The following is a 15,769-nucleotide window of genomic DNA, read 5'->3' on the forward strand; positions in this document are numbered from 1 at the left end:
CATTCCAATAGTTCCTCTCAGACACTTGTTCTGGGGTTGGCTTTTGATGTGGATGGCTGGTGTTATTATATCATTGTTTGAATTTTTTTATTGCTGAACCTTTATTTCAGAGAGTAAAGGAGATAAAATTGGAGTGAAGTTTCAGGTGCTTTTTCCAGCATTTTAAAATCATTCTAAAAAGGGAGTCCTTTTAAAAGAATGGAAGATTAGAATAGTGTAATAATGCCGTTAAAATCAAGGGTCTCAAACAGGTGTCTTCAGCACTGTAAAAAAGGAATCCTGTTTGAAATCCTGAGAGCTTTAAAAAATAATCACTTGTGTCCAGCTGCCATTTAGCGTTGAGAATTAGAACTGCTTCATAATTTTGAGTTGTGATCAGTAATAATGTAGCAGTTAGAAATCCTGAGGGAGAATATCTCAGAGTGCTCCTCACTGAGCTCCTTAAAGATTTCTAGCTTAATGATTTCATAATGATTTAAATTTTCCCTGTTTGCCAGTGGATTTCATAGCAACAACATTGCATCCATCCCTGAGGGAGCTTTCCATAGAAATTCCCTGCTACGCACAATGTAAGCAAACGCTGATCCCACTGTCATGGAACACACACACACACAGTCTAGTTGAAATATTGTGATTTATTTATTAATTTTGTTGGCTATAAACATCCATTATATCTGTGTCTGCAGCCATCTTTTTGACAACCCGCTCTCCTTCGTGGGAATCACTGCTTTCCAGAACCTGTCAGACTTGCACTCTTTGTAAGCAGAACCATTATTCAGTCATTGTTCTGGAACCGAATTACACTCACGTTGAACATGTCAGTCACTCATCCTGACACCTGTCAGTTAAATGCTCTTTTGCATATTACAGTGTTTACAGTGGGCTTTTATATGTTCATTTCTGTTTATTCAACCTTATAGCAATTAGTCACACCAAAATTACAATGTTGTTGTTCCAAACCAGTAGGATTTTTTTCTTCTTCCATAAAACGATAAAGGTTTGTTTTTTTGGTATATTGCACTTTTCCATATAATAAACTATATATCATACTTTAATAGTGTTTTTCCCCCTTCATTTGGAGCTTGACAGCATTCCCATTTACTTTCATTGTATGGAAAAAAGCAAGTCAAAGTTTCTGCTAAGCTTTTCTTTTTATGTTGAATTAATGAACACATTGTTTTCATTTTCTTTAATTTGTTATATATTTCAGAATGCTGCGTGGTGCCAGTATGATGCAAGATTTCCCCAGCCTGACTGGAACAATAAATCTAGAAAGCCTGTGAGTTTATTTTACACAGCATAAACATACAAAAGAACCGTGTCAGTTACAATAAAATCAACAGCAACCATTTATTTTAAGTTTCCTAATATTGAAATGTCACACAGCACACCCTGAAATGATAATAAATGACAAAAATTAAAGGCCAGTCATTTATTAAAGTTTGAAATACAGTGTAAATGAAGCAAAAACACAAAATGCACATTTCACGTCTCTTGTGTTGCCCAGGACTTTAACAGGAACTAAAATCAGAAGCATCCCAGCAGACCTGTGTGAGGATCTGACGGTGCTACGCACACTGTGAGTCATACTTGACACATGAGCACGGTTTATAATTCAGTTCCACTCTTATACTGCTGACACAACTGCGTAATACATCAGAGACACACACAAGGATAATAGCACTAAATACCACATTGTAACCATACATTAATGTGCCACCACACACTAGCATGCTTTTAAGCAGTGACATACTACTCATAATAGTTCATAACACATGTCAGTCAAATGTCCATGAGTGCCCAATGATGTGCCAGTTACAGCCTCAAGTGCTCTGTAATTAATCATCAGTCACAGGTCCCTTAGAACACAAAGGTTAGCCGTCACTCAGAACACTCACAAACAGTCACAGAAAAGCCTTCAAGCCAGTGCTGTCATTCAAGAGACTAACATATGCTTGGCATGTCAGTCATAACCGTACACTCTCCTTTCCATCTCAGCTTCAAATACACACAGACACACTCCATCGCACACAAGCGCAGTGTGCGTCAGTCAAGCGTCATCCACCTCACAGGCCTGTGCGCATTGGCCTGTCAGAGGCTCAGCTGCAGGGGGACGTTTTAAAGTGATGTCTAATGACCTCCCGGAGGAGAGCGAGCCAGAGGCAGGCCTGCTCCCAGCCTGGCTGCTGTAACACATCACAGATCCTTTAGTTCCTGTCTAAACTTCATCAAAACAGTTCCATTCCTCACAAGCTCAGTGTCTCAAAATTTGTGTGTGTGTTCTGACAGAGATCTTTCCTATAATGAGATCGAAGACCTGCCATCCTTTCAGGGCTGTGTTGGACTGCAGGACATGTAAGTTCTGTTATCATGCTACATTTTCCTACTGTTTAGACAACTTTGAGTTCTTGATGTTTGAATTCATTATGTGTATGAAGAGGCACTGAGGTTTTGTTTAATTATGTGTTCTGCAGAAGTCTACAGCATAACCAAATCCAGCAGATAGACAGAGGAACTTTCCAGGGCATGACCAGCCTTAGAGTGTTGTAAGTAATCACAATTGCCTTAAATGAGCTGATGCTGAAATTAACCAATAAGAATAAGGTATCCCATAGAGTCTTACAATATATCAAAACTCTACTTTGTATGAATCACATACAAAGCCATTGTGAAATAGCTGATATACGTGTTGATCATCTGTACCTTAGTTCTTTATTGAATTCTGTATTAAAGTGATTAACTGTAAAAGGTCTGATGAACTATATTACTTGTTTATTTCAAATAATAATCATAATTATTATTATTATTATGAATAATAATAACAATAGCAATTGTATCATAAATGTATTTAACTGAATATTTATAGTTTACTGTTCAGGGTTTAGAGTCAGTAAAAATTTGTTTCTTTTAAGTAAGTCCATAAGGCTGCATTTATTCGATCAGAAATACAGTAAAACAATATTGTCAGTAATAATATAATTTAAATACATGTTTTATATTTTAATATATTTTGAAATGTAATTTATTCCTGTGATGGTAATGCTGATTTTTAAGCAGTCATTACTCCATTCTTTAGTGTTGCATGATCCTTCTGATATGCTGATATGGTGCCCAAGAAACATTTCTACATATTATCAAACAGTTGTGTTGCTTAATATTTTTTTTCCACATAAAAATGTGAACTGTAGTGTGTATTGCTTTTGTCACTGTTTTATAATAGAAATAAGTTACAAGAGAACATAGGCTCCTGTAATTTTTACTATGGCTAAGAGGGCTTCAAGGCAGTATGACTTTTAATTAATGACTAATTAATGACTTATGACTTTTTTAATTAAATGAACAACAGCAGTTCGGTAATCACACTCTGACTGATCTTCTCATAGTGAACTTGCACAAGGCTTGTCCTGAATTCTGAGTCTTTACCCAGAGCCATCTGTATATGTTTAGCCTGTGTATCTGTTTGTTTTCTTACCGCTCTATAGAGACCTGAGCAGAAACCAGATCAAGTTCATCCACAGAGATGCTTTCCTTTCTCTCAGCGCTCTCACCAGCCTGTGAGTGTTCAGTCATAGAGTCTTCTCTCATAATTATTCACATTCATTGCATTTTAGTGGAAAAAACTGCTGGGGAATTGAAAATATAATTGTCATGATTTAATTGATCATACATTGCTATTTAATTACTTAAAGATATCAAAAGTACTGTGATGCAGTTTCTCCACCAGAGCGTCTCTGATTAAACAACAAAGGCATATGGGGCTTTTTGTGTGTATGTATGAAAATAATTGCCTTTTTTCCCGTCATGCCATTAGGGATCTCAGTCTGAACTCCCTAGCTAGTGTTCCTACCACAGGACTGAGTGCACTGAACCAGCTTAAACTGACTGGAAATGTGGAGCTGAGGAACAGCCTGATGTCTAAGAGTCTGCCTAAACTCAGGTAAGAGCTCTTCACAGCCCCTACTCATGAGCCACGACTGATTACTGGTCATTAAGGTTGCTCCTGTGTCCCAGTTCAGTTTATATGAATAATGGCGTTACGTCCCCACCTTCACCCGTACTCTGTAATCACACTCACAGTATACTCAAGAAATCAGAGAGACCATGAGCCTTTCTTTGATCAAAACCCAGATAATTAAGTAACTCTTTAGGTCTTCCAAAGTAGTTTGTCTCTCTCGCTCACTCGGTCTCTCTCTTTGTCCCCAAAGGTCCATAACGGTTCCCTATGCCTACCAGTGTTGTGCTTTTGTGGCTTGTGACAGTGCAGTTAACCCAGCACAGGATGACGAGCGGAGAAATGCATTTGGTATGACTTTTTGGTGTGCACATTAATGCAGTTAAGCTCAGCAGCTTGCTGCTTTGGTGTTTGTAGCCGCATGTGATTGAATTAAGTGGTCTGGCCATATTTATGTGTGGTACTATGATTCTCGTAATTGACATGCGTATAAATATATGTTAGGTGGTGAGGAGGAGATGGAAAGGATTCCTCTGGTCATGCACTGCTCACCATCACCGGGTAAATACAAAAAGTCTATTTTTCTCTTCTTTTGCTACAGCCAGTGAACTCAGTGGGTAATGTAATGTTATGAGATACAGATTAGTGCCACATAACCCATGTATACTGGGTAATAGAGATGCACATGCATGCATGATGCTTTGTTTTTTAATTGGTATCAAACAGTATTGAATATACAGCGGCTGATACTGGAGATTTAAATTTTAATGTCCATTATTTTAACATTTAGATTACATTTGCCGTCATCTAACAATCACATAAAAATCTTTAAAAACACTAATAATTTAATGATGCTTGTAATCTCAAAATTAATATCCATTTTTTTATACTGTACATTATAATGTTGTGATGCATAAATTCACTTGTAGCATTTTTTATTTAAACAAAATAGTATATCATTTTCATATCTGGCATTACATGAAATCAGGTTATTGGCCGTTAAATGAAAATAATTACTTGCTTATCACAGTTGTATCTAACAATAATATCTGTGCATCCCTACTGTGTACACTGCCATTCAAAGGTTTGGGTACAGTAAGATAAATTAAATTGATGTAAAGTGATGGTAGAGACATTTATAACTGTAACGTAGTTTGTAGGTCGGGAAGGAGGAGGCAGGAACCGGCGAACACTCAAAAGAAACTTTAATAATAAAATACACTCAAACAGCGCGACAGCCCCTCGCGGACGACTGTCGCGCACAAACAAAACCAAAACATAAAATAAACTCCAGGCCTGGTCCTCTCTCGTCTTTCCCTGTCGTCACTCCTCCTTTGTATCCTTCCGGAGCTCCTCCGTGAGACTCGAGACCGGTGAGTGGCGCAGGTGTCGCGCATTCGCAATTACTCCACCGGCCTCGCTCTGTTCCCACGGCTCTCGGCCCCGCCCCTCTCGTTACAATAACATTATAAAAAAAAATTGATTTAAATAAATGTTCTTATGAACTGCCTATTCATCAAAGAAGTGGTACAACTGTTTTCAACATTTGAAGATATTAATAAGAAAAGTTTTTTTAAGCACCAAATCAGCATATTAGAATGATTTCTGAAGGATCATGTGAGACAGAATACTGGAGTAATAATGCTGAAAATTCAGCTTTGCATCACAGGAATAAATTACCTTTTAAAATATATTTACATTGTAATATTATTTCCCAATATTACTGTTTTAACGTATTAATTTATGAAATAACAGAAACCACAAACATTTTTTTTCAACATTGTGAAATATTGATTTAGCCTCTTTTGCACCTCTCATACTTTGGATTGATGTGTCTCTCTGTATGTTCTTTGTCTTTCAGGGGCATTTAAACCTTGTGAACACTTGTTGGGAAGCTGGATGATCCGGTTGACCGTGTGGTTCATCTGCCTGGTGGCGCTCCTCTTCAACTGCCTGGTTCTTGCAGCCACCTTCTCCCCACGCACCTCCCCTCACTCCCCGGCCCGCCTCCTGGTTGCATTCCTGGCCTCTGCTAACCTGCTGACAGGGGTCTATGTGGCAGCACTGACACTCCTGGATGCGGTCACCTGGGGCTCATTTGCCGAGTACGGTGTGTGGTGGGAAACAGGCACTGGGTGTCAGGTTGTGGGTTTCCTCGCTGTGTTTTCATCCGAGTGGGCCGTCCTACTGCTGGCTTTAGCTGCGGTGGAGCGTTGCTTGGCTGTGAGAGCTCTAATGGGGAAGGCAGGAGCTCTGAGGTCCAGTGGCCAAAGGAGGGAAAGACGAAGGAGATTTGGTATCACAGCACTCTTGTTGGGATTGGTATCTGTTGCAGCGGCCTGCCTCAGTCTGTATCACGGATCAGCCATGGGCTCTCCTCTCTGCTTGCCTTTCTCCGGAGGTCCCGGACCAGGCCTGGGGTTCACAGTGGCCCTGGTGCTAATGAACACACTAGCGTACCTGCTGAGCGCGGTGGTCTATACGCGGTTATACTGCAGGTTGGGCCGTGCCCAGCTGGCTGACCCAGAGCATGCTGGGTCTGTGAGGCACATCGCCTGGCTGATCTTCACCAACTGCATCTTCTTTTGTCCAGTGGCGGCTTTCTCTTTCGCTCCCCTGCTGGCCGGGACCAGTAATGCAGTGGGCGGACCAGAGATGGCCAAATCAGTGACGCTCATATTCTTTCCTCTCTCTGCCTGCTTGAACCCCGTGCTCTACGTCTGCTTCAGTCCCTCCTTCAGATACGACTGGCTTCGCCTTAGAGGACAGGGGAGGGCCGGAGGTTGCGGCGGGCTGGTTGGTAAAGCTGTTACCAAAGGGACGGTGGCAGGGGGTTCGGCAGTATCCAACGATGGCGAAGGCCTGTCTAGTGACTGCGGAATGTACACGAAGCTCCAGGGCGACAATCGGGTAATGTGCGAACACTGTGACGCCGCCCTTCACATCAGCACATCTTCCTCTTCCGCTTCCTCCTCTTCCTCAGCCTGCAGACATTTAGTTAAGTCCCACAGCTGCCCGGCTTTGATGGCAAACGCACCCCAGTGCTTGAGCTCAGAGGGGTACTGGCCAGACACCGGGACGCTTTCCGCTCAGTCGGAATATGGAGACGAGGGTGATTCGTTTGTGTCGGACAGTTCGGAGCAGGTGCAGGCGTGCGGCCGAGCCTGTTTCTGTCAGAGCCGCGGCCTCCCTTTAGTACACTACTCTTATAACATCCCCCGCATGACAGACTGAGCTCACAGCCCGGAGTGCTTACACACTCACTTCCTCACACAGTCCTCCAGGGTGTGGAGTGTCCCTGCTCCTCAAGGACAGAGAACAGGGAGAGGCTGTACACATGGCTGCAGAGCCGTGGAAACACAAACAGACCGGAAGCACTTTCTCTCTTTTCACACTTGTGTTTGTGTGTGTGTGTGTATATGAGTGAATGTAGACCGAATCCATGAAAAGGGAATCTGACAATACAGAAAGACTCACTGAGCCAAATGATGTCAACATACAACACGTCTTGTTTTCTGTTTCCTGTCCCCCTCAGCCAAATTCGGTTGCATTGGCACCCAGGGCTGATTGACAGTTGATGGACACAGTGATCTTACCTCCCAGTGCCTGCCTTTAAGTTTGCAAGAAAGTAGAACTTGCCTGTTTATTTTCTCTGGGCATTTTTAGAAAAGAAAAATATATTTTCCCTTTTATTCTTACAAATATTTGTCCTTTTGATTTAAAGCAGGGATATATGTGCCACTGTTTTTAGTGATGTTGATTCTTTTTCTCTTATGCCATCATAAATCTTGACTGTGGCGGGGGATCCCGTTCTATGTAGCAAAGTTTCTCCATATACTGGAGTTCCAGTATGCCGATGAGAATGTAATGTACAAGTTTATGTTCACGCTGTCTTGTGTTCCCATTTTCTCAGAGTAAGTTCACAGTGGCTGTTATTTTTGAAAAGCATTCATTCCTTTCTTGTTTATTCTGCAAGTGATCCTAAAATCACAATCCTTTCCACAATCCCCTCCGTTCAGCTGAGTGATCCAGAAATGCCAGTACATTACCAACTGTTTATTAAAAGAAATTGTCTTTAATTTATGTTCTAAAATGACATTTGGATGTCTTGATCAGAGCGCTTCCTTAATCACTAGTAAGTTTCTAATAATTTATTGTAAGATATGGAAATGCTTTGATGAATGAATGGCAAACTATACTTATTTTATTCCTGACAAGAATGTCACTAGATCATTTCAATATGTATTTTGTACACTGGGTAGAGTAAAAAAGGGTTTTCATATTAGAACTCCTTCCTGTCCAGATAATCTGACTATACAGCTTACTATATGAAACAAAAAAGGGATGCGCCAGTATTAATATTCTAGCCAATATAAGAAAATGATTATTTTAATTAATTGATTTAATTATTTTGATTAACTATAAATGGCCAATATTAATGTTTATACTATTATGACTAAATAAATTAAAACACCAAAAAAGAAAATCAATTGTTTTAAACTCTTCAACTGAATTTAAGGATCAAACATTATAGGCCTAATACAACATTTTGAGATTTGCTAAAGATTACATATAACAATGTTACTAAATTATTAGCGTGTTTTTAAAAAAAGATAAACTGTTAGTGAACATTAGATGGTGGCAAAAGTTATCTAAATGTAAAAATAGATCGAGTAGCATGCACAAATATCCAATATTGTTCAATCCTAATTTAATACATTTTAAAAATCTTGAATGTTGTGCATCCCTACACAAACGCTAACATTACATTCTTAGTACCAAGGTCTTTAATATTAAAACTTTATGAAACCCCTTTTTTTTCTCTCTACACTTTACAGTAACATTCAAGTATATCTGTATGATATATCGATGTTCAAGTTGCCATTAAGCTATGTCATGTGGGATGGACAAGGGGACCAAAGTGTGTCTTTGTGTTCAGGAATATATAACAACGTTTCATCATCATGATTCCATTTGTACACCTTTGTCCATGTATGTTCAGGAATTCAAGTGAAAGGAAATGTGGGTTTGTTTGCCTTAGATACCAAGTGTCAACACCATCCTTTTGTCTTCTAATATGTTTGCAGAGTGGATGCCATTTTGCCAGTCATATAAGCTCTGGCATCAACTGACAAGCCTTGCAGGTCATAGCTAGAACTGACAGAATTCCAACTTGTGTGTGTGTGTGTGTGTGTGTGTGTGTGTGTGTGTGTGTGTGTGTGTGTGTGTGTGTGTGTGTGTGTGTGTGTGTGTGTGTGTGTGTGTGTGTCGTTTAGAGATGACAGTGTGTTGTAAATTATTTTTGTAGGACACGTCTAATCAAAAATGGGATGCATTGTCTAACTTTGGAAGCTACCTCTTCAACCGTAGCGGCTGCCAGTAGTGAGTAGAACATATGGTTACGTTTCATGTTTATTTTGTTGGAATGATTGCTTGCGCTGTTAATACATCTAGTTGTACATTCTCACTGAATGAGTCACGGCTTAGTTTGTACTGGGAGAAAATGACATACTGTATACAGACATTTTTTGTAAACCAAACTATATAAACTGATTCGCTTTAAAAGACGGGAGTGCTGGTCGTTTGTTATTAAGTTTCCCTCATGATAGTTTAGTCCTCTTCTGGTTGACGAGTTACATCTGCTTTTTATTTCAATAGAGCTGAAAGGTCCTGGCACGTTTAATTTAAATAGCGTTAGTGTCACTGATAGATTTAACGTTTTAACCTTGCAACATTATGACTGTCATCCTAAACAGGCTCACCTTTATACTTTATACTAACTGCAGCCCCTAAAACGTCACCTCCATGTCATAACAATGAACATTAGCTCTTTCATCCCAAAAATAGTAGCTATCTTTTCAGTATTTAAACGTTTCATGTGGTTAATGCATTAATTATTATTTAACCTGTCGTGCCATTTAAATACTTGACTATTGTTTAATACTTGATTAGTGATTCGCTTAATGGAGCATTAGTACGTTTTTATAAAGAGAGGAGAGTGTCTACAAAACAATCGTCTGCTTAACCCATGGGAGTTATCTATTCCCTAAAACAAAAGGAAAAAGCATCACAGCCTGTGCTGTGGAAAACGGCTCCGCCAATCAAATAGGCAGGACTGAGGAGTGTGGAACCACCACACTGCCAGAAGGCATAGGGAGGAATTCTTAATAAAGGGTAGTCGATTCTTCTTTTTTTCTTCCTAATTCTCCTGTTATCAGTCTCCCGATGCTTAACTGGAGGGGCGGAATAAGAGAATTTAAAGCAGTCCCCCTGGAGCTCATCGTCGAGTTGCGAAAACATCTCAGTGGGAATCTTTCCTAAGGTGGCCCTAATTGTACCAACCACTTAAGCGTGAACGCTTTCTGCAATCAACTTTATTACAGTCACGCTGGTTAACACTTGATAAACTGCCATCTTTTCTCCAAACTTGTGTAATATTAATTGTACAGATCTGCGCACACTGAAGATTCTGAAGGCTGATCTTACCTGACTTACGGTCCACAGTTTGGTGTTTGAGGAGATCTATGGCGTTCAGTGCACACCTCACTGCGTGTGTTGAATGGATAGCTTTGATTAGGCAGCAGTGAGAAGTGGTAGCCTGCCAGGATTTGTTATTACCTTAATGTTCCTGGTGATAGACTAAAACCATCCAGGCTGAGAAAAAGACTCATTACTAAGACTAATATCACCGTCAGTACTAAATACGCGGCTCGTGACAGGCAATTCAACGTGTAATTAGTGATTCTGACAAGAGGGAGGCCTCATATGCTCCGGGTGGTTGTGGCTGGTTCGTGCCTCTAGATGGCAGTGCAGTTCAGCTGGTTTATTACAGTGATGCTTTCTCATCTCCGTGCAACTGCAGCTCAGAGTTGCCAAGTCCGCGTATTATACGCGACTCTGGGCTTCTTTTTTTGTAAAGTTGCGTGAAAAAATTCCGGGTTGCGGTTTTTTGGGCTTATTTTAAAAAAACATGGTTGCTTGTTAGGGAAATCTGATGACAAGCAACTTCGTTTTAATTTTCCATCTCTCCAATCCTATTCTGCTCACAGGTGATTGGAGATGAGTTTTGTTCCCACTTTGTTACAGATTGCTGATTTTTGTAAAATAACTTCAGTTTTTGCTTTTCAGATAAAAGAGTGGTTTCAGTTTAAAATGTTGCAGGCTCATTTATTGGTAATAAATAATTGATGCTAAATAATATTGATGATGATAAATCATCAACAAAATATTGGGCTCGTTTTTGAAGCTGTGGTTCCTTGTGTATCTTGCTAGAGTTGGCAACAGTGCTGCAGCTTTACATTAAACGCAGGAGATTTTCCCCAGCTGCTTAGAGCCTCTGATCTTTCGAAATGTCCTTCATATGCAAGTGCACACTGCATATGGACCTGCTTAGCCATCACATTAGGCTAGCAGAGAAACCACCTGCTAACGTATCAACTTGAGGTGGGCTAATGTAAAGCGCCCGCTTATACTTATTAACATTAGACTGATAATTTCTCGGCCTAATATACATTTGCAAATGTTTTTGTCTCAAAAAGTCTTTATAGCCCATATAGCTTCATGAGTCATGTAAATGTGCTCTAGATTTATGAGCTGTTGTGTAGTTCTGTCGTCTCCAGTATTTATTTGACTATTTCCAATATCTGGTACTGCCGAAGCAGTCAATCTACCATACAAAGAATGACATTGCCATTTTATAAAGTTTTTAGTCTCAAGGAGGGTTGCTATGGTGATACTGTGAACTGGAAAAGCTTTACCTGTTCTCTTGGATCCATTTTCAGTTTACATCTTAAACAATTACAGTACTTACTGTACCTAATGATCTAATGTTCATACTCATTTGAGTGAGATTAAATGCAAATTAGGTATCAGTTGAGAGGTCTGTGACAGATATATCCATACAGGAATTTTTAATGTTTTGCACATAATCTGTTTATCAGATATCTGTCTTGCTACGCACACTGAAAAGCTTGAATCATTAAGAAAGTATAGAGAAAGGCCCAAACAGAGCCGTCAGTTCTGCAGTTTAGTGAGCAAGAAATCTCCAAGCCTTTAAATTAAGCTTCCTTCACCATGTGCAGAGTTTTACAAGGTTTCGTTAAACAGAGTCATTAGCACATAAAAGTCATTCAGTGCGTAGTACCAACGGAGCAGCTGAGAGAAAAATCTCCTAGTGCAGTTTCCGAATAAAGGGACAAACTGGGAGGGCGTGATGCTGGACCGGAACCAGAGAAAAGAGCTAAAAGAAAAAAACATCTATTGGCATTCAAAATGTTGATTCTTTCTGGCATTAAATGAATAAGCAAGGGTATCAGTAGAGCTGTCCATCTGGACCTGGAAGAGACAACATAGGCTGAGTTTGTCAAGAAACTTAAATTGTTAAAAATAATACCTTCCACCCTACCTTTAGCCCACGAACACTACGAATGCAATATAAGCTGTGTTGGTTTTGTATTGTTTATATACTATTATTAGCATTAATATTTTGATAATTTTATATCTAATTCTAATTTTATTAAGTTTGTTTGGTTATTTAGTTGGTTTAAAATTGTGTGTTATTTTAATTAATCAAACCGTTTTTAATGGTTTTACTTTAACAATAACGACAACACAATGTAATCCGAATAAAACAAATATAAAAAAAAATCCAAATACATAAAATAAAAACATATAATCCAAATAATCAGTCATAGTATCATCGTCTTGCTTTAACTTTTTAAATAATCATTTGCTCAATAACTACTCAGATAAAGTATGCTGCCCAAAATCTGAGCAGTTACTCAAACACCAGTCTATTAGATGCTGTGCTTAAGTGCTTAAAATCATTTTGAGCAAAAACTAGTATGATGGAAGGTCTCCATCAACAAAGGCAGTGCATAACCACACCAATAGAACATATTTGTCTATATATTTAGACACACCATAGCTTTATGGTTGTTTGCTGAATGGAGCCAAATGTGTTTACTCAAGTACAGTCAGACAACATGTAAACTGCAAGTTAGTTCCAGTTGAATTTTAATGTCACCACTATAACAATCTTTCAGTACAAAATTAGCATGATTTCTCTCCACTTAAGAGGCTGCTGATAGCACAGTTCATCTCCCCATGGCCTTGTCTGTGGTATCTCTGACAACATGCTCTGCTCATATCAGCAGACATTATTTGATAAAGGGAGCAAAGGGCACGAATGTGCTGAGGGATTAGCGTTCGCTAACATTACAAGGTAATTCACAGTGGCACATCTGCCATCTTGATTGTACAGAAAGCACACACCTAATCACACTGAGTTGCCCGTTTTCATCTACCCCTGGCTTTCCTCTCTCAGCGGCTGAAGGTGATCACCGCCTCGTTGGGGAATGGCTTCAGCTTAGCCACATCCTGCTTATGTAAGCTTATCTCTTGCTGTCAAAAATCTCACACAGATGCACCGTGGCAAGTCTAATTTTTAAGCCCTTGTGTTGATGAGGAAAGCTTATTTTAAAATACAAGAGGTAATGTTTTCCCATTCCAAATCATTTATATCAATATAATTTTACTAGATACTGTATACTACACTGTGCATATTAGATGATGTTGTGTTTAATATGTGTCTATACAAATAGAAATGTACAACTATTGGGAGCTTATTATACTCAATCATGATTGGCCAGTCAGGCCCTCAAGTGGTCAGATATTTCTTTAAAATCATTATCGCCCATTGGAAATGTTGTATATCAGACCAATAACTGAAACCAGTGTCGTGAACAATTGCACAAATGGGTCTGCCTTGCGATTCCATTGGCTGAATAGCCATTTAATGTGTGCCATATCTGTGCCTGCCTGATTAGAAAATCTATATACTCTGCTTATGATGTCATTTTAACTTTATAAATACAATTTTATATTTATGTTACTTATAATGGTAAATAAACAAAGCTATAGATTGTGAAATCAAATGCTTCTTGTTCTTTAACAGTGTCGCATACTAGCTTTACTCTTTTAGTAAACTTTTATTATACTAGCTTTTTTCATAAGTCATATATTATTTTTACATTTTAAATAATATTTAATAATCACCTGTTGTGCAAATACACAGGTGACAGTAGTGTTAACACACTATACTGATAGCATACAAGCTACCCTCTTAAAAATAAAGGTGCTTCAAAAGGTTCTTCAAGCGATGCCATAGAAGAACCATTTTTGGTTCCACAAAGAACCATTCAGTCAAAGGTTCTTTAAAGAGCCATCTCTTTCTTATCTTTTTATAATCTGAAGAACCTTCTTTCGCCACAAAGAACCTTTTGTGAAACAGAAAGGTTCTTCAGATGTTAAAGGTTCTTTATGGAACCATTTAGACAAAAAGGTTCTTCTATGGCATCGTGAAGCACCTTTATTTTTAAGAGTGTACAGTTAGAAACTTCTATTTCCCATTTGCAGACCCATTTGTCTGGGAGACCTGGTTGTTCTCGAGCCTGGCATTGTGAGAAATTGGGTCCTCCCATTGGTTCTGCTTTGGAACTCCAAGCAATCTGTTGGCTCAAAGAGCTTTTAATGGCTACTCTCTTTAGTGCCTGATTACAATTAACTACAAAATCACATATGTCGTTTAAACTGTAATGACCATTGATGTCCATATAATGACCATTAATGTATGTTTTAGTTAGCTTGTGTACTACCGTAGCATTCAGATACCCTATTAGCTTGATAGCTTAGCATTGACACACTACAACAATCTTTAATGTACTGTAATCATGTACATTAAATGTCCAGATATCTCCGTTATTAAAATAGCAACTTAATGATACATTTTCTAATTTGTTTTATTATGCACTGTATAGTAAGTAAATATACATATTATAAATTAATGTCATTTGTAATTAGTAGGCCTATAACTAGTTGCTGGAGACCCGATTTCAAGGGAGAACATGGTTTTGTGCTTCTCGTATCACTGCTGACTCTATCTTTTTCATTCAAACTGGCGTTATGAATGTTTCAGTTAAGGATTTTAGTAAAAATGTCTGATTATCCTGTTGCTAGACTGATGGTTTTGTGAATGGTTTTGGACAATTGTTTTGCACAACAATTGTTTTTTTTTTCCTTAACAGAAGCTTATCTAAACAGGTAAGGTTACTTTAACACAAATCAATATTTCATGTCCACATACTTTTTATTTGTTGAGTAGCTGTGTAATAAATGGGATATTTACAGCCAACTGCTTAGTAAGTGAATGGTATGCTATATAATATGAAGGTGCATGAAATCAACACTGTAAACTCCTTGTCATGGTCTTTCTAGGTCCAGTGGAAAGTCACACCATGATCATATGATCTGACAATGACCGAGCAGGTGAGTTTGTTGTAATGTCATGAAATGAGTGTCAGATAATCCATTACGACCCCTCACTCTGTCATTCACACATATCATCCCTGCCATCACACAGGGCTGCTGTAATTCACTCTGGCACTGCAGAGTTCCTCGCAGGTGGTTGTTTTAAGGGTAGCTGGGCCCTAGTGCCCATTTGTCCTCTTCATCACAACTGTGCAACTACTTCCCCCAGCCACCAATTTAAGCATCCGTTGCAATAGGATGTAAAACACATCACAACGCGGCCTCACTGAAACATTTATGACTCTAAACTCTTGTTCTAGATGCACTTTTATCCTCTGGTTCAGTCTTTAATATTCAGCCGCGATGATAGGCAGAACACTGGTTTGAATGCTGCAGCATATATCATTATTGAACAAGTTTAAGCCTGATTGTACTTTATGTTCTGTTAAACGTGTGTCGTGCTATCAAATACTACACCATCTTGGGCTGTTGAGCCACTGTCCCTGCTGG

General features: G+C 39.0%; 1 protein-coding gene across 1 annotated transcript in view; it reads left to right on the forward strand.

Annotated features, from left to right (window-relative positions):
- Positions 1-8,395, forward strand: part of LOC107553053 (leucine-rich repeat-containing G-protein coupled receptor 4-like) — a 63,355-nt gene extending 54,960 nt beyond the window's left edge. Inside the window, exons 8-18 of the mRNA XM_016235143.1 lie at positions 498-569; positions 687-758; positions 1,211-1,279; positions 1,508-1,579; positions 2,290-2,355; positions 2,475-2,546; positions 3,483-3,554; positions 3,812-3,937; positions 4,206-4,303; positions 4,457-4,513; positions 5,814-8,395. Of these exons, the coding sequence (XP_016090629.1) occupies positions 498-569; positions 687-758; positions 1,211-1,279; positions 1,508-1,579; positions 2,290-2,355; positions 2,475-2,546; positions 3,483-3,554; positions 3,812-3,937; positions 4,206-4,303; positions 4,457-4,513; positions 5,814-7,186 (2,149 nt within the window). The 3' untranslated portion in view covers positions 7,187-8,395. The remainder of the gene's footprint in view (positions 1-497; positions 570-686; positions 759-1,210; positions 1,280-1,507; positions 1,580-2,289; positions 2,356-2,474; positions 2,547-3,482; positions 3,555-3,811; positions 3,938-4,205; positions 4,304-4,456; positions 4,514-5,813) is intronic.
- The last annotated feature ends 7,374 nt before the right edge of the window (positions 8,396-15,769 follow it).

This window comes from Sinocyclocheilus grahami, unplaced genomic scaffold (genome assembly GCF_001515645.1).
Source record: "Sinocyclocheilus grahami isolate Dianchi unplaced genomic scaffold, SAMN03320097.WGS_v1.1 scaffold464.1, whole genome shotgun sequence".
Taxonomy (NCBI): domain Eukaryota; kingdom Metazoa; phylum Chordata; class Actinopteri; order Cypriniformes; family Cyprinidae; genus Sinocyclocheilus; species Sinocyclocheilus grahami.